Here is an 18,843-nt window from a genome sequence, read left to right on the forward strand (position 1 = left end):
ACAAACTCTGTCTGGTACGTCGGAACCCACCCCCCCCCCCCCCCCACACACACACACACACATAACGTGCCTTCGCATTCTATCGGTATTGGAGGGGGCAACACCTACAGTAATATACAATTAAGTAAAATCACTTATTCGAAAATTCGTGCACTGTACTTTGCTCGGGACAGGATATCGTGAATTGAGGTTAAGAAATCGAAACTGAAACTGTGACCATTCGGTTTCCCAGATGCTTTGCGCGGCACCACCCCAATCGGGGGCCCTAACTTGGCCAGTTGGCGAGAAAGTCGGCGAGAAATTCGGCGCTCGTGATTGGACAACGCCGCACTTGGCCTTGGCGCCGGCCAATCGTAGAGCCGCCCGATTTCTGGCCGACTTTTTTGCCAAGTGTTCAGATTAGGGCCCTAGATTGCTTCGATTTTGCAAGGGGTCTGTTAGCCACGCCCTCCGTTTCTTAAGCTTCCGGTGACTCTGTAGCCAGCAGTTGAACAGGGTTGACGCGACACGTCATATCGCGCAACTTTAGAATTTTTTTTTTTTTTCAAATGCCAGGGGACGATTTTTTTTTTTTTTTTGATGAATTGCGCAGCGGTCAAGAATGAACCATTAACTTGCTTAACGCGCTTCCTCAACTGCGACAGTACATTTTTTTTTTCAGTTCGTTTCTAAAAATTAAATAGCTAGCATTTGTTCTGCTTATTTTTTTTTAATTCTATGCATATAAAAGGCATTATTAATTGAACGTTACTGTAAGAGTCAATTTCAATCGTATTGTGCAATCGTGTGGATGTTATGGGCGCGTGTTTTTGTATGGCATCGATTAGAACACACAAAACATTTGGTGCAGCTGCGCTCTGGCATCTGAGTTTAGTTGTTTTTGTTTGTTTTTTTCTCTCCGCTTACCTTTTGAGCAATATAGTATAACTGTGTTCTGACTTTTACTGTTTACGAGAAACTAAATGTAAACCAAATGAATCGCCACCCTCTCTATGATACGGACCAGTTGACTGTTTCAAAACTTGACAATTCTAAATGCTCCGTCTCGGCCAATCTTCAAGGCGGAATTCTCAGTCCAGTAATGGATAGCGGCAGCACTCTCAATAAAAAATTCAATTCGTGCACAGTTGCTTTCACTGACAAACAAAACAAAAACAGAACCACGAGAAGTGAAAACGTTGGGCTACTTTTATCACTTCAGTATAAGTTGCCCTTCTTTGTGACGGACTACGTATCAATAATACTGGTTGTGAGCAGTTTACGAGCTCGTAAGAGCTGCATTTCGCTTGAGTTACAAGATACTGCAACTAGTGTAGGCTAAAACCACACCGCGGCGCTTTACTCATCTCTTAATGCATTCGCGGCATATGAAAGAGATTGCGATTTATATTTATTTTGACTAAGCATACTCGTGGCTTTCAGTATAGAATAGAGGCACATGGTCGCTCATACGACGTATGGATGATAGGATATCTCACTGCGAGAGCCTACATGGCATATCTACAGCTGCGAGCGTCTGAAGTAAGGGCAGTCGCACGGAAGTGTACCATCACTTCTTGCAGACACAGTAAAGCTCGAGAAAATGGCTTTTAACACACGACGACTGCGCTCCGTACCAGTCGAGACGGCTAACGCGTTCTGCGGACATCCCCTCTGTACTGTTCACCGCAACGGTCGCTTCTAAAAATGCGCCTCCGGGAGTCGCACTTAGTGTCACCCAGAAGTAGCGAGAATCGCCGTTGGGGTCCACGGACACCTCGTAGACGTCGATGAGGTTCTGCAGGCGAAGCGTCTTGCACTTTCCGGGCGCCCCTTCTTGCAGCCAGCCGTTGACGGTACCCAGCACGAAACGTGCCATCTTCCGCGACAGCCTATGGGCTGCCGGAAAGTCTCCCGTCTCGTGGCAGCAGCACCAGTGCGCGTCTATTGACGCCTCCTTGCACGTCCGGCTCTCTGGAATCTCGTGCAGAAGGCTGAGTCCATGCGACGTCTTGAAAGACGAGTTGCGGTTCGGAAAGTTGGCGAGCTCCAGGAGTGTGGCGTGGAGATCGTAGTGCGTCGTAAGGCGGTACTGGTTAATCTTCAGGTTGCGGACGGCCTCCGGGTACTTTCGGCGGAATTCGGGAGGAAACATGAGGAAGGCGAAAGGCAGCCGGTCCTCGTATTTGCCGACGAGCGTCCGGCGGATAGGCCCGTAGCGCATCCCGTGGTCGCTTAGGAACACCACGAGAGACTTGTTCATGACGCCGTTCTTTTGCAGCCTCTCGAAGGCTCGCAAGAAAGGAGTGTCGGCGTAGCCGGCGGAGTTGAGGTTATCGTGCGTGACGTCGGATATCCAGGTGTAAGTAAAATAAGAACGGTTACCCAGGAAGGATAACAGAGACGTAGTGTACTCGAGGTACATCTCGGTTTGAACCCTGGAACCGACGCAGCCTTTTCCGCCACCTATGAACCGTTTTTGTTTGGACGTGTCTATCGCTAAAATCGCTGGACGGGTGTAGTAGTCCGTGGGGATCTCCCGAAAGCCGTTAGAAAAATAGTTGAAAAGTCCGAACCTAGGACTCTCTTCCATGAACAAGGTTCGATACCCCAAGTCCGCATAGGTGTCCCAGATAAAATCTTGATTGTCGTAGTACCTATCCGGGCTCAGGGATAGAACTTCTTTGTCCGAAAGTCCCGTTAATAGTGGTAGCTGATTTGGAAAGGAGTTATCCCCGACCTTGTTGTAACCATACAGCTCTATGACGTCAAAGTTATCGAACAGAAAGCTGCGAGTCTTTTTCAAATGGCGAAGCGAGTTTAGTCGCGAAACGGAATCCAAGCCTATAATCACTACGTTGAGCCGTTCAGCACTAGAGTTTGCACGGGCAGTCGCTTCTTCGCAACGCGTCTCGACGCTTTCTTTCAGGACGGGCACTATGAGGAATTCCTCGTGAAACTTCGCTCCGGCAGAACTGCACTCCACAAACACCCGCTCTTTCAAGAGAGGGACACCAAACACCAGCCTCGTTCTCGTCGAATAGAGAACCTCGGAGTCTGGCACGGTCTTGTTCTCGTTCCTCGTGATGTCCTGGTAGAAGCAGACGACACTCTTGGGCTCCTTCTGATAATAGTCCCAGAGATTGACCTCGTTGATAGAAGGCACGTTTCCCACGAGTTTGATGAAACTTGGCCTTCCGGGACAAGCGTACATGTGCTGCTTGCGGTAGATGCTGGCAACGGTCCAGTGGAACGGATTGAAGTCGGGGATCTTACAACCAGCGGTGTAGACGGCGTAGCCGGGGCGCCTCGTGTCTAGATCTTTGTCCACGAGGACGGGCTTCAGCCTGACAAAGTCGTCTTGCCGCCAGTAGAAGAACAAGGAGGCAACTCCGACTGCCCCGATGGTGATGAGGGCGACGTTTCTTCTGCGGGAGGCCATTGACGACACCTGCGAAGCAGAATAGTGTTAGTCTATCGTTGAATTCATCTCGCGCAAGCGTGAAGAATGAGAGATTCTATCATCCTGTTCTCTACAGACACAAGTAGACTAAGCATCACAGTGTCAAAGGTTAACGTCGACACCAAGGACGAATAGGGCAGCTGTCACGGGGGGGCATTATATGATTCAAGTAGATGGCGAAACCATAAACGTGGCAGAGAAATTGAAAACAAAAAGAATCATCAGTGTGCTACGAACACCCTGATGTGACGTGGCACCATGACGTCATATCATAACGTCACGAAAGTCTGTGACGTCACGGTGTCCCGTGATATTAAACCGCCACGTGACACCATCACGTTGTGTGGCATCCCAGTCTTGTGACCTAGTGGCGTTATGGAACGTCATTATGTCAAGAACTTCACGATGGCTTTTGAGCATTGGGCGATCAACGCAACGACAGGAGCCCTGCTTCGTCCTTTCAAGTGGGAGGAAGAGTCAATAACTGTTCATTATCGCTGTAAAAACTAAGTACGCGACTTGTCGAGTAAAACTCCTTCCAGCATTCGGTTGCTAAAGAAGGATGGCATCAGAACCCTAGGGGCAAACTGGAATATTTATAAATATTAAAAAAAAAAACCGAGGCACGAAGGCAGGACAGACGTCTTTAAGGAACGTTTCAATTGTTCGGTGTTCATGACTGTTCAAATTAGGGCTGGACGTCGATTAAAATTTTTAACCCGAATAATCGCCACCCTTTAATATATTAATTATTCGATTGATCAGGCTCGTTTATTTACATGCATAATATTTTTTTTTATTCTAAATTAATATATACTATATATATATATATATATAAAACTGAGAAGAAAAAAACCCTTAGTGAAAAACAGCAACAACGGACGATTTAATCTTCGACGTTTCGGCCGGAGTCCGGCCTTCGTCAGGAAGGCCGGACTCCGGCCGCTTCCTGACGAAGGCCGGACTCCGGCCGAAACGTCGAAGATTAAATCGTCCGTTGTTGCTGTTTTTCACTAAGGGTTTTTTTCTTCTCAGTTTTATACCCACGCCTTCGGCCTCCCGCCACCATGCCCGTTATATATATATATATATATATATATATATATATATATATATATATATATATATATATATATATATATATATCTTTTTTTTTAACTTTGCTGAATATTTTATAAACGGCGCATTATGTAATTTTGATTATGAATAAACCTCGGGGTGTAGTTAAGAGCACTTCAAAGACACTCAATCACAGATTCTTACTTCATCTGCATGAGGCAAAGAGGTACGTTGATATTCTCCGGCCAGAGTGGCCTCCTTTGAATGTTCACAATAACCTATGCTGCGCTAAACGGGCACTCGAACGGCGCTGGCGGCCTGGGCACGTGTAACGTTCTGCCCATGTCAGGAGCCACAAGTCTTGCCCCTACAGTTCATTTTAAGCTCACATGTGGCTAAGTTCGCCCCTCATGCTGGTGTATTCAACGTCGTCTACGTTGTAAAAAAAGGTGTAATTTTTACCCTATTTTGGTTAGTCGAAATTTTACCGATTAACCGGTTAAAAATTATTCTCGATTAAAGCATTAATAGTTCGATCGCTACGTCATTCGATCGAATTACCAGCGCTAATTGGAACCTTTTTTATTTATACGTACGTTAATTGAGAGCGTTCTCCACGCCGAGTTGATCACTCCAATCATCTTAAGATGGAATGAACTCGCAGTCTTTTTGCCTGAAAATAAAAACTTTTTTATTGCATATGAAACGGGATTTGTTTTCTCTCCACGGACAAATCTTTAAACAAAAGAAACGAGTCTTGACTCTGCCTTTCTCCCAACTTTTTTTTTTCTTTTAATTTACTATGATCAGACAATTGTTGAATGAGGGTGGCTAGTTGGGTTAGTTGGTTTTGCATCGTCATGTAATACGCGAAAACAACGAGGCGTTTTGGCGTATTACACCATGAGACAAATCGAGCAAGTCTACTATAAATTTCGACGCCTTTTGAACGAAGTAAAACTTTCTGCAAAAAAAACGCTTCTTTTTTATTGTTATCTTTTATTTCACCAGTTCTCTTAGAGATGCACCAGTCTCAATTTACCCTGGATAGATGGATGGATACGGCTGAACGCTTTTAATTGAATGGCAGCATCAGCCACTTACCCAAAGATTTTTTTTTCGACAGTTAACTGCTTTGTGAATTAAAATTTAAAAGAGAAAAAAAGTTAAGCATTTTAGATTTTAACAAAAAAGTCCTTTAACGCGAAAGTAGTATCACTCATCGGCAAACGTTGTAACTTCGCGATGATTGGGTCAAAGTCCTTTTTCGGTGGGAGATCACGTGCATCATTAAGGTGGCCTTCCGCGCGTGTCTACAGGGACGTTTCTCCGGCACGTCGGCTTTCTCTCTCGGTTTTGTGACTTCGCTTCGTTTCGGAGACCACCGAGGTTGTCCGAGGGCGACGACATTCCGCTACCATTTTCACTCAGCGACTCGACGGAAAAAACTCCGCAGTTCGCGGGCCTATCGCAAGGCGAAATGCGGCAATGTAACGCCCACGCAGCTTTATAGCCTGCTCTTCGCAGGTGCGGTGAAAGCGACAGTGCGAGGAGAAGATAAGCTTCTCACATTCGGGACTACTTATTTGACTCCCAAGCATTTGTCGTGTATGTCGGGTGAACCCTGTTCACCGCACAATCGATGCCGCTTTTCGAACGGAGATAAATTGCTCCAATAACCCCCCCCCCCCCCTTCCGAAACAAATCATGAACCATTACACTCGGTTAAGGTGGATGAGACCAGCGAAGCTGTTTAGCCCTCGACACAGACCCGCCTCGAGGAGACAGAGGGAACCCGACACGCGCGACAGCAGCGCCCCTTGGCGGAAAGTAGACACCAGAGCCGTATATGTAGAGAGCTTGGCCATTCGTTGGGACGTATAAGAGACAAATCAGGAGGCGCCATTGGCCGAAAGAGGGCTGGGCGTGTTCCAGGGCGTCTTTACAAATTCGAATGTGGCCAACCAGAAGCCTTAAATAATACCCTGGCGGGGGTCGCGAGAAAAAAAAAAAAAAAAAAAAAACTTAATAAGTGCGTCAGAGTAACTCTCGGTGACTGAAAATATGGTACACGTGATGTTTCAATCACGGCCATTCAAAATCATGGTGGAAGAGTGACTAGCGGAACGATCGACATGATCCGTACGCCAAACGCCGAGGGCCTGGACTCTGCCGTCCGAGTGGTAACACTTTGTCCGAGCAAAACTGAGTTCTAGCTGCACATTCGTTTCTTACATCTTTCTGCATGATGATAATCGAAGCATCACGGGCACCCTATTAGCAACCACGAAGGTTTACTACACTTCACTCTCAGGCGCTTATTAATACCCTAAACCGAATGCCGGCCTTGTTTGCTAGGTGGTATGCGGAGTGCAAGTCCGTCTGCTTCTTTTGCAGGCGTTGTGGTGACGTCAAAATGCTAAGCTCTGATTGGCCCTGATTGAAAGATAGTGGGGAGACATCGAGGCAGCTGGCTTTGAGGTCTGCCCACCTATCCTTCAATCAGAACCAATCAGAGCTCGGCGTTCTGACGTCAACACAACCCCAGCAAACGAAGCAGACGAGTTTGCGCTCCGCATTGGAATCACACGCCGCCGCTCGCGTAAAGCAAAATAGCAGTCCTGCTTCCCCACCGGCCGAATCCGGCCTGCGCGAACGCTGCGTACACTCCTCCTCTACCGGCAATAGACTACTCGCAAAAATCCCTGCACAAAACACTGCGTGCGCTCCGTTAGAGGGCTTGCTTAGCCTCGGAAAGACGTGGCGTGGTTTCTGTTTCGATAGCACCTTTGGCAGAAGGATAGCGACATGGTCCTTTCAAGTGTTCATTTATTTCGAAGTTTTGCTTTGTAAGCGGACTAACTTGCACTAAAGTCAGCATCGTCACACTGAGTAATCTGAGTTATCAAAAAGGAAGCATCGACATTCCAGAGCTCTTAAGGCTGGACTTTATGGGGCGAATATGTCGCGAAAAAGCGACGAATATTGCCCGGCGGCTTTTTGGTGGACAAAGCGAGCGTGCCGTCGGGCAAAGTTAGTCAGTTAACTATAAGGGCCCGTTTACACACTTGCAACCGAGTACGATTGAGTGAGACAAGGCCAGTTTCTGAGCACCTTAATTGCGACGGCGGACCAGACGCGTTGCTGCGGAACAGGTCATAAGCCGTCGTGAGAGGCTTAAGAACCGGTCTTGTCTGCTCCGTCCCACTCGGTTGCAAGTGTGTAAACGCCGCTTAAAGCGCCGTTCACACACTTGAAAGCGATTTGGCGAGCGACGAGACTACCGACGGTGATGAGGACCCGCTGTCGCTCGGTCAGAGTCGCGCGAATAGGCAGACCGCGTGAGAGCGACGGGAGGAAGCAACCAAGGTGACGAGCGACGTTTTCTAGAAATACAAGAACCGAGTGACGCGACGAGCGACAGTGGCAAATCTCCGTCGCTTTTCGCTCCTTGCATTTCAGCGTCTAAGTAGCTCAGATACTAACACCATCACTCACTCACCTCGGGGGTCCATATCACATGAGCGAATGACGTTTTAGCGAACAGCGACGTTTCAGCGAATCGACGTTTTAGCGAATAACGGGGGCGCGCGTTAACCCATGTATCCGCCGCGCTGCGCTTATGCCGCTTCGCGACGACAGTCTGCGGCGACTCATTACAAAAATGCGAACCCAGTTGGCCCACCCTAAAACGCCGCTTCGCGGCGTCCGACTATTCGCTAAAGTGTCATTCGGTGAAACGTGGGCGTTCGCTAAAACGTCACTCGATCAAGTGAGTGCCTCCCGCTCTCGGTGCGCGCGTTGTCTTTAACCGAAACACAAGCACGAAGATGCTCGCAAACCTGGACGGCGGCGATTCGAAGGCCACGTCCCTTGGCAAAAGGGACTGTCTCCTCAATTCTCAATAGGCAGCCGGCAATGGCCAGGCGGCGCCACGATAGTACTGCATTCAGCGCCACAAGCGGCGGCGCCTCTGTTGCTGGGGCGGCCTATCTGCCCGCCGGGCCGTTGCGAGCGACGGCGACCCCGATTTCAGCAGTCCCCGTGTGCACCTGCGTGCGTCCCTGGGTTTTTCGTGCGGTTTTTTAAGACCATCGGGAGCCCTGATAGGTCCAAGTGTTTAGAGAATATTCTAGAGTCGTCATCTGGACACCAGTTTGAGTTGTCTTCACTACTTGTGGCCGCCCGATCGGTCTGTGCTTCGCTCGTCTCCCAGGAAGTGACACAATAAAACGAGAAGGCAGCGAATAGGTTTATTGTACATTCCGGTTGCCCGTCTTCGAGAGCCGGCAGTCCGGACCCGCCGACCCTAGTTGTCGCCCGTCGGTCAGAACTCAGAGTCGGAGCCCGTGTCCAGGTCTGCGGATCGTCCTTCCCACGCCAGTACGGCGTAGGCTAGCTGTTCCGGGCTATCTCAGTCAGTTTCGCTGCGGAACCACTACGGGATCGTCATGGCCCAGGCCGGTATGGCCAGGGCTCGCCGCTTCCGCCAGTCCTGACCCGAACTTCGCTGGTGGAATGCTCCCGGGAATCGCCATGGGCCAGACCAGCCAGAACAGCTCTATCGTTCCTGCCCGGTCCCAGCCTCGTGCAGCACGCTCTTCCTCTTTCCTCGCCGGCTGGCCCCGCTCGCGCCTTGCTCGGCCGTCCTCTCCTCCTGACGGCCACACACACTAGAATAAAATTTGGAACTCAGCATGCTACATAACCGTACGCACATCGCAAAGCCTGGTGTAAAAAGGCGACAGGCAACGAAGTGTATACGTGGAAGGATATTTACGCTTCGCGCGAGATTTTTCCAAACAAAAAACATTAGCAGCCTGTTTCTGCACGCCGTCACATTTGTTACTAGACTCAGCATTAAATTTAGTTGCTGAAACAAACAAAACTTTGTGCTACGAAAATCCACTCGCAGGTTTGGAAGGTTTTGGTTGCGACCACGCGTGCCGAACGGCATTAGCGGTGCCGGAACGGGCCGACGGGCCTTTCGCTTGAAGACCTGATCGCCCGATCCTCGACGTCACAGCGAAGCAGCAATCGGCCCAATTGTTCCTATCGTATTTCTCTATGTGGCTGTCAAAGCGACTTGTAATATAACTTGTAATATGTTTTTTTGCCGAGTAGTCTGCAAAACGAGTTCGTCCGACCACTTTCCGAGCCTGCACATATATTTTCGTTCACTTCCCCCCAAAGAGTTTCTGTAAAATTCACTTACTTGATGCGTCACACTGCAGTAATCCACTTCTGTCGCCGTGTCGCTTCCCAAGATCTCGAAGGGAAGCAATGAAGTTTGACGCTTGAGTCACCTTCGCGACTGTGGCCGTGTTTCACGCAGCAGTAGCAGCGTTTATTTTTTGGGGGGAACTCTAAGAGGTAGGCGAGATGTTACAGGAACCCGGTGAGGTCGTAGAGACTTGAAGTTGGGACTTACTTTTACGAAAAACGGTTCCAAAAAAAGCTCACGCCGACTCGGAATGCAACGTTCACACGTGGTTTATGGATGCGCCCGCCCGCTGCACCCGCGACCCGCGCAAGCCTGGCCTACCCAGTTTCTTTATTTTGCAGCCGCTAGATGGCGCAACGTGTAGCGCCAAACTGCATTGCAGGTTGCCTATAGGCGACGGGATCGACGCCGGCCGTCGCCATCCGATTGCAGCTGAAAGTTTTTTTTTTTTTTTTTTTGTGTGTGTGTTTTGTTTTTTGCCGTGCGGGGAACGGAACATATTCGACCGTTTTGAAAGTGGCAACAGAAACCGCTTGAACGGACACGCTGCCATTTAGAATTGCACAGAAATAAATCGCGTTTGCTTGTGGATTTGTGGGGGCGGACGCCACTAACCACGCGCTTTTCTCCTTTATTTCTATTGCCGAGATTGGTGACATACGCTCAGACTCAGCCGCATTGACGACGTTAAAAATACTCGAGCATAGCTTTATACTATGCAGAATATATTTACGTGGGACTAGGTTTTGTGGCACTAGAAGTAAAACTTCATTATGTGTGCAGCTATATTTTGTTCTGGGAGATATCAAGGCGATCTACAGAGTGATAGGTTATTACATAGAAAGCATATTGGACGATAATATGAGATATGCAGTATGTGCCCCCTGCATCGCAAGCCAATACAGTACGTACTTCTTGAAGAAGAAAAAAAATAAATTACTTTGTAGGCAGCGTAAGGCTCGTCCGGGAATGATCGGCGACGCTGCAAATTAGAAATTTAGTCAGTGCAGTACGACTGCTAGCCTGGAGTCCTTAACGTTCATCACGCAGTCGTGATACTCTACCGCACGCCATATTGATGGTTATTCAGATCGAAACGGGCAGCGTTGGGGATTCAATCCAGAATGCCTGGGTTGGCTTGCTAGAATCAGCGTCTCAGCTGACACTGTGTGAAAGAAATCACAGAAAAGTTAAGACTGAGCTTTCACGTTCTTTTTAGTCGTGCTTACATTATGTGTAATCTGTAATTTTGTTCCGCAAAATTTAAATTATTTGCACTGAGTAAATATGTATGTTCGATTGGTTTTTGACCAGGCTGCGAGGAAAGTTTTTATGTACTGTACCTGGTATTACGAAGCATTCTGTCAAACAAATAAGTGCGTTTAACGACTTCGTTCACTTATTTAATGATCATCCGTCTTGCAGGAACGAGGAAAGTTCTCTTTTTTTACAGTAATCTGACTTCGCTTGCCCTGTTTATTTCCCCAGAAAGTATGGGGTGTGGGAATAACATAAGCCCTGTATTCTAACAGATAACGTTACGCGATGTGAAGTTTCTATTTAAAGAAAAAAAACTATGTTTTTTTGTTGGTGTAATCAAAGTTTTTTTTTTTTTACCGATGATACAAGTATCTTTAGTATGTCTATTTACCAAAAACGTGTGTCTTTGACGAATAACATAAACACTGTTTTTTAACCGATAAGCCTGTTTGCATTTTAATATAACAGAACCGTTTTCTTATTTTGACCGAATATTTTTGGATATTTCCAGTTATATTACAACTTTTTTTTTTTTTTTTACAGTTTACTTGCGTTTTGCGTTTTTCAATTTTTCTTGTCACGCGACACGACCCGCCGGAGTAACTCTGATCTATTTGGATGAGCAAGGGAACACAGCCAACGTAGTGCATCTCAGCACCGCTTGAAAATAAAATCAGCGCTCGTTTGCATTGCAACCATCCTTCTTCGTTAGAGCCCTCGCTTGTAACAGGGACTTTCAACGGTCGTAAAGGGCCTGCCTACACTTAGCGTAGAGTAAACGTACGGCCTGTCGAGTCCCGTATCTTTCTGGCGGCATGGATACCACTCCAGTGTGCTACCATAGCCTCCACTATACTCACAAAGCCTGGCAGTTTGACACTGGAGCCATAGAATGTCCGGTCGCAGATTTGGAGCGCAGGGATCTGGTAACACAGAGCATTCATCAAAGAGCCATTTCTTGGGGAACCTAGACGTCAGCGCACAGCTTTTGCAGCGGCGAGGACCCGAAACACATTTGTTCGCTCGGGAGAAGTGCGTTTCGGCGTCTCGCCGCAGCGGGGCGCCATTCACGTGGCTCTCCTCTCATCCGTTGTCTAACCGCTCCACCTTTTTCATTTCGGCGGCCGCTTGTCGTGGCGATCTGCTAGGCTTTGTCAGTATATAGGAGGCTATGGTGCAACATAACCCTTCGGGTTCGCGGATAATTTAAGACTCAAAATTGAGAAGCCGGTGCAACAGGATGATCGGCCCAGCATACTTCTTCCCTGTGCCATTGTCGGCCTGCGTTTTCCCGCTGGCACAAACTCCGGCGCGTCGGGAGCCCAAAAATGCGTGCCCCAGAATTCTATCTGTAACGGTAAGCAACGTCCACAGTATTATAAGTTTAAGGAAAGTCGCATATTTGAAAATAGAAGCACCGTATTGGTCGTGACGTGATGTCGTGAAGTGAGGTTGGCTAAACGAAACAGAAACTTAGTGGCCAAACAGTACCCAAGATGCTTCGCGTGGCATTTAGTCGTTGGGATCGCTTTGATTTTGAAATCTGTCTGCTCGGAAAAGGCTGGATTTTATTATTCCTCGAACAAGATCAAGAATAAAAGACACAAAAACGCTCGAACGCATAATCGGAGAAGAAAAAAACATCTTACCACCGTTGATCGTGACGTTTTCTGGGCAGGCGGTGACTCCACCGCATTAGGACGAGCAGGGCTCGGAACTCTGCAACGAGATGTGGTATTCTTGAAAAATCATCCGTAGTACAGAGTGTCACCAAAAAAAAAATGTACAGGCTTTTTTTTTTTTACTGCAAAAATAAACTAGGCATCCCCGAACGCTCATTCTCCGCCCGAAGGTAGCGCTAGAGGTCACAACCAGATGCCAAAGTTTCAGCCCGATCCGATAACTTAATCAAAAGTTATAAGTGATTTTCTGAAAATTTCAATGAGACAATGGAGCCCATTTTTGCTTGTTTTCGGTTTCTGGTGCCATAAAGCCCCATTTATTCAAAAACTCTGTCGGCCGCCATTTTCCCCTTGAAATATACTTTTTGAATAAGATATCGAATCGGGCGGAAACTTTGGCATCTGGTTGTGACCTTTCGCACTACCTTTGGGCGGAGAATGAGCGTTCGGCGATGGCTAGTTTATTTTTTTTCTGTAATAAAAACGAGGAATTTTTTTGTGACACCGTGTATATTAAAGTAAAGGTCTATTTACGGTATAGCCTCGTTGCACTAAAGCAACGGGCGCGAGCGCGTTCACGAGACGCGACCAATTAATGTTGGCTTTGGCGTCTGCAAGACGCAAACACGAAGGCGCCGTTGTAGCGTTCAATATGCTAGCGTCAAATGCTAGCGTCTGTTGCAGTACTCTCATGGGCAAAAAAAAAATCGTCAAAAATGGACAGCTCGTGGTCTTGACGTCTTACCAAAACGCCAAAAATGCATTCCTTTCTGCTGTTTTGTTCGTGCTGTCTTTCATTGCGCCTTTCGGCAACGTGAGGGAGCGTAAGAACACGCATCTAAAACGCGACCTAAAAATATTCGATTCCGCTCGCGAGGGTCCCTGCTCAAAAGTTGAGAGCCACATGTCTGTAGGCTTGTGATGTGCGCGGTTTTATGCGACTTGTATTGTGCATGTGCCAGGCGCGTGCGAGTGCGAGGACGACGAGACGAGAGACGACGTTCAATTTGTTCGAAACGCGGGACAACGCCAAAGGGAGCAAGACGCAGAAGGGGAAGCCGTCGGGCGACGGACCCGAGCTCTCCCACTTCCCACTGGCCTGCACTACGGTGTGAGAAACTCTTCAGGTGAGGACACACAGCACGGCGAACCCTGCGACGCGAAGGTGGGTCGGTGGCCGAGTGGGCTAGCGCACGCCAGCTCGGAGGACTTGGAGCGAAAGCTCGCGCTGTGGATCCTGGGTTTGATCCCCACCCCTGTCCGTTTCGATCTGGATGAGCATCGTACTGGCGTGCGGTCGTGTACCACTACTGCGTGCAGCACGCTAAAGACCTCAGGGGAGCGGTTGTACTGCACTGGCTACATTTCGTATCTACAGGGTGATTCAAGGAGAGACCAGGCTCTTTAAATCGACCGCAAAGTTCCGTTTCTTAACCTATCGCGCTACGACTTTGTGCAGCGTTGCCCACAGCTGGTGCATCTTTTTGTGTAAAATTTGCAAAGAGCGAACTTTCCGACATATCCGCGGTTCGTCCGTCTCCCAAGCGCATCCACACGAGGGAGACGACGAGCAGAGGCCAGTGAGGACGGACCGAACCTGTTCACACCCCACAGTGCCGTGAAACTCCAACATCGCACAGTAGCACCGTTGTCCAAGAGAGAAATCGACGGTTGCTACCGCGATAAAGAATCGCACGCCGCTGCTAGGTACAGATCGAGAACAAAACACCGGGGCGCCCTTCGCGCGAAGCGGCACTCACTTTACTAACCCAAAGCATGACAGTGACACAGGCATGATTTTGCCCGAGAAAGCTTCGGCGTAGACGCGACGAACTTCTGAGCTCGCGGAGGGGCGTTTGGAGATGCCTTCACACACTCCGCGCTCGTGCACAACACTCAAGCACACCACATCCACAAGAGAGGGCTTGCTCGGTGAAATCCTGATTGGACGTGCAAGGATTATCGCGGCGTGCTAGACTAGTTTTGACGGGAGCTTCTTGACACGGACCCGGAGGAGCACCGGAACCTGCGTCGCGTCAGCCGGACAAAGTTTCTGTCCACGAATCCGCGAGTGTAAACGCGCCATAATGCTGCAATCTGATTCGCTGCGAAGCGATATTGAGATCCCTGGGAGCCGCCACGTCCAGCGGTTCTTAACGATCTTTTAACGACTACGCGAAGAGACAATTCGTCTGCGTCTTGCGCAGGGGGTTGCAGTGACGTCAGAACGCCAAGGTCTGTTTGGCTCTGATTGGAAGAATAATAGTGGGTAGAGCTCAATGCTAGCTTCCCTCAGGACTAACCCCTAGCCTTTAAATCGGAGCCAATCGGAGCTCACCTTTCTTACATCACCGCAACTCCTGCGCGACAAGCAGACGAACTGGCGCTCCGCGCACTCCGCTTCGCTCGACGTCTGACCGCGGCCCACGCCGCGGTTCGGCAGCGAAGGGAAGCATGCAGCGTCAAAAGTGCTTCGTCATGGTGTTCATTGTCTTCGCGGGAACGCTATTGCCTCCACCACATAAATCGATCACGCTCAAAAAAAAAAAAGAAAGAACAGCGCAGGATTGAGGCGCATTTTCTCTGTGCCTGATTGGTTTTAGCTGGGGATAGTAAACGCAGAAAGAAGACGAGTGCCGCGACAACGGACTTTTTTGCGTTCGAAACTTAAAGTAGAGCGGAGTGCATGCGTAGTGCAAGTTCGTCTGCTTCTTTTCCCGAGGTCGGGGTGAAGTCAGAACGCAGAGCTCCGATTGGCTCTGATTCAAGGATAAGGAGTAGAGCTCAAAGCAAGCTGCCTTGAGGTCTACCCACTATTCTTCGATCAGAGCCAATCGGAGCTCGGCATCGTTCTGACCTCACCACGACCCCCTGCAAAAAAAGCAGACGAACTTGCTCTCCGCGCAGAGTATTGTGAAAAAAGAAAAAACGAGGCGGGTGACTTGCCTTTCTGCGCCGGACGGGCGAAAAAAGCCCGCAAGTTGATCAGTGCGGACTCCATCTTGCTTGTCACGCTCGGCGAACGCAGTAACGAGGTGGCTTGATTGTTTCCCGCCCCCCGGGAGCACTCGCAGCCTTCCTGTCACATCCTTTTCCGCCTTGTGTCACGGCTGTCTCACGACGTGCGCCCCCGACGTCGAGCCGACTCCGTGCTGCGCGTCGGCTGAAATAAACGAAAAGGGGGCAGGGTGCAACGCATGGACGGTTTTTAGTATAGAGTGCCGGAACTTACGATTCAGTCATTATTGTTCTTTGGGCAGACCCGGCAGACTAACTTTGCCATGTTTAAACCTGCGTAAAACGAATTCCTTACTAAGTGCTACGCGCACTCTGACGCTCAAGTTACGTTTTCTTCTTTTTTTTTTTTTTGGTGTATTTGTGGGAGTCGGGTGAAAAATTTAGTAAATGTAACGTAAGATTTTTTTTCTTCTTACTTTCTCCATCTATTTTTTTTTCTGGAATACACAAAGGTTTTACTTTTCCCGGCATGCTAATTTTTATGTTTCAATTCGAAATAGCTACTGAGACAATTTCAAACGAAGGTTATGTCCAAACGAACATACAAATTTTCGGATCGCTCTTTTTTTAGTTTGACGTCGCGTGTTATAAAAATGTAAGTCAAACGGGCAATCTAAAAAACAATAATTTGTGCCAATTTTCTTTTTTTTTTTTTGCTGACATGATTTTTTTTAATTTATTTTACATCATTAAACTTATTGTAACTTGTCGGAAACAAGCTTTACTGACCCCCCCCCCCCCCCTCTCCCCTCCACTACAGCATTTAACGGATGAATGGACAGGTGCTAAAGGTTTTACCCTTTAAACCGGGCGATAGCTTGCGCCACCTAACCTACAAATTAAAAACAAAAATAACGATTTTTGACGCCACGCTTTTAGCGTTGCCAGAAGAGCCTTTCAGCATCTCAGAGCAAATTTGGAAATTCAGTAACTTAAAATATAAAATTAGCGTGACTTGTAATTTCAGTTGCAAGTTCACGTGCGTATATCAACATGCTGAACATATTTTGTGCAAGTCAGCGGCTTTCAAAGTACCACCGGAGCTTCCCTTGAAGAGCAAATTTTGCCCTAGTGAATTGTGTGGCTGCTTCCGTGGGTCCAGAATGCCACCAAGGGATATGTTGTAAACTCCAGTCATTAAATATCTGCTAGAACGAACTTCAATTTCCCGTTTCCAAAGAGTGAAGTCGCATAGAACCAAACTATTGGATTGAAGGTCAATAAGATATTTTTTTTCTTTTCAAGTAAATTTTCTGTGCACGTGCGTTTCTGGAAACACCTGCAAAGTCATCAGTTACATTAAACAGTACCGGGAGCTGAAGCAATTGCGTTTCGTATAGAAATGTTACTGTCTCCATTGCCTCCGATTATTTTTTTGCTACAGCTATTACTAGGAGATAAATTATTGCGAGTTTCGCATCGTTTGAAACTAATCATTCATTCTAAATTATCTTTGGCGAAACTTTGTAAAATTGATTTTGTTCCAATCTTAGAAGTTATCTCCAACCTGACACCACATTACTGAATATACGACGTTTGTGAGGCAGAGTTGAAGACTACCATTGAATTGTTCAGAGTACGGGTTACAAATGTTTATATATTGTTTTGTACGTCCCAAATGAAATTGAAAGAACTAAAGAGAGATATTCAGAGATTGCATCATGTACTGTTAGACATCTTTGTCTACACTGTAATATTTACTCGCATTTGGGGTAAAGTTTAGTGGGGTCCTAAGGGTTATCACTTTTAATGTTAGTAATTTTGGTGATTGGACAATTTTTATACATGTATTGCTGTTGAGCAACTTAAAAAAGGTTATTTTGACTTCGCTCTCCGCACTGGAGAGACTGCTTGATTGTATGTTCCTTTTGGGTCGGTTCATATGACGTATATCTTTTTTTTTGTGTTCCCTACATGTTGCTTGCTGGTCAGCGACTGCTTATTGCAAGGTTGCAGAGATGAAACATAGTCACACCATGTTTAACAGCGAAACATTGTGTCACTAAGTTTATTTAAACATATTGACACTCTAGTGAAACACTGAAACATAGTGTGACTTTTTCAAGTGAAACAAAGCGACATTAGTAAACCATTTTCATTTTTACCATCGGTGTTCGATGGAAAAAGTAATTGATTGATTGATTGATTGATTGATTGATTAAAGTGTTAAGGTTTTATTATGTATCTATAGTGATACATTTGTGATTTCGTATGAGAGATGTGGCCTGCCCACGTCCTGTGACTACACTCTAAGAAAAAACGTGCGTCTACTTTCCCGCACAACTCTCGGAGAGCCAGTCATCGCAACTTACGGAGGCAGCTCAGCGAATGACGATGCCGAAACGTATTGTGACAGAAGAAGAAGTGATGTTCGGATTGGAAGGATAGAAGGGAACATCAGGGGCGAGGTACGCTTAGAATAAAGCGTAACAAGTGGTGTCAGAAGTGGAGCTCCGTCCGGGACACCGTCTTCCTGCAAGCATGGACCCTCCTCGACAACCTGAGGATGGGCTTTCGCGACCTGGAGGAGGAGCCATCCCGCCCCGATCAGTTGCTGATCCCGTTGAGCCTAACATTCAAGCCGGTGCCTTGACCGCCATTGCAGCACTGCTGGATGTCCACCACCAGAGGGCTGCCCAAGAGCTCAGGCAACGCGATGCGGCTCTCCTGGGGGCCATTTGAAGCTCCTTCGAGAGAACATCAGTAGCAATCGTCAAAAACGTTCGAGCGCTGGCACAACCAAGATCTCTACCAACCGGTGAAAATGAACTTCCACCCACGGCTCAACCGACCATCGTTCCGTCTGCTACGGATCTCAAGCTACGGGCGCCACGATTTGACGGCACCGGCACCTAGTCCGCCTACATGACTCAATTTCAGATCCTCGCTGCCGCCAATCGATGGACCGACGAGCAAAAGGCACAGGTACTTGCAGTAAATCTCAAAGGTCCAGCACTACACGTCCTTCACCACATGTCGCCAGAACCTCGTACGTCGTACACCTCTTTAGTTCAACTGTTGGAGCAACACTTCGGTGATGGGCATTAACGCTACCTAAACCACACCCAACTGCGCCACCGGCGACAAAATTCGGGTGAGTCGTTGTCTCAGCTCGCTGACGACATCGAGCGTCTTACACGCTTGTCGTTCGTGGGTTC

The 18,843-nt window shown here is 47.8% G+C and overlaps 1 protein-coding gene across 1 annotated transcript; it reads right to left on the reverse strand.

The window, feature by feature from the left end:
* Positions 1 to 1,241: 1,241 nt before the first annotated feature.
* Positions 1,242 to 15,825, reverse strand: LOC120842768. The gene is made up of 4 exons (XM_040213943.3): positions 15,614 to 15,825; positions 12,635 to 12,704; positions 5,098 to 5,174; positions 1,242 to 3,430 (listed from the first exon to the last, which is right to left on the reverse strand). Exons 3-4 carry the CDS (start codon positions 5,140 to 5,142, stop codon positions 1,550 to 1,552), a joined length of 1,926 nt encoding a protein of 641 aa, XP_040069877.1. The 5' UTR covers positions 5,143 to 5,174; positions 12,635 to 12,704; positions 15,614 to 15,825; the 3' UTR covers positions 1,242 to 1,549.
* Between the last annotated feature and the right edge of the window lie 3,018 nt (positions 15,826 to 18,843).

The sequence above is a fragment of the Ixodes scapularis genome, unplaced genomic scaffold (genome assembly GCF_016920785.2).
Source record: "Ixodes scapularis isolate PalLabHiFi unplaced genomic scaffold, ASM1692078v2 PGA_scaffold1__304_contigs__length_218370807, whole genome shotgun sequence".
In the NCBI taxonomy this organism is placed as follows: Eukaryota; Metazoa; Arthropoda; class Arachnida; order Ixodida; family Ixodidae; genus Ixodes; species Ixodes scapularis.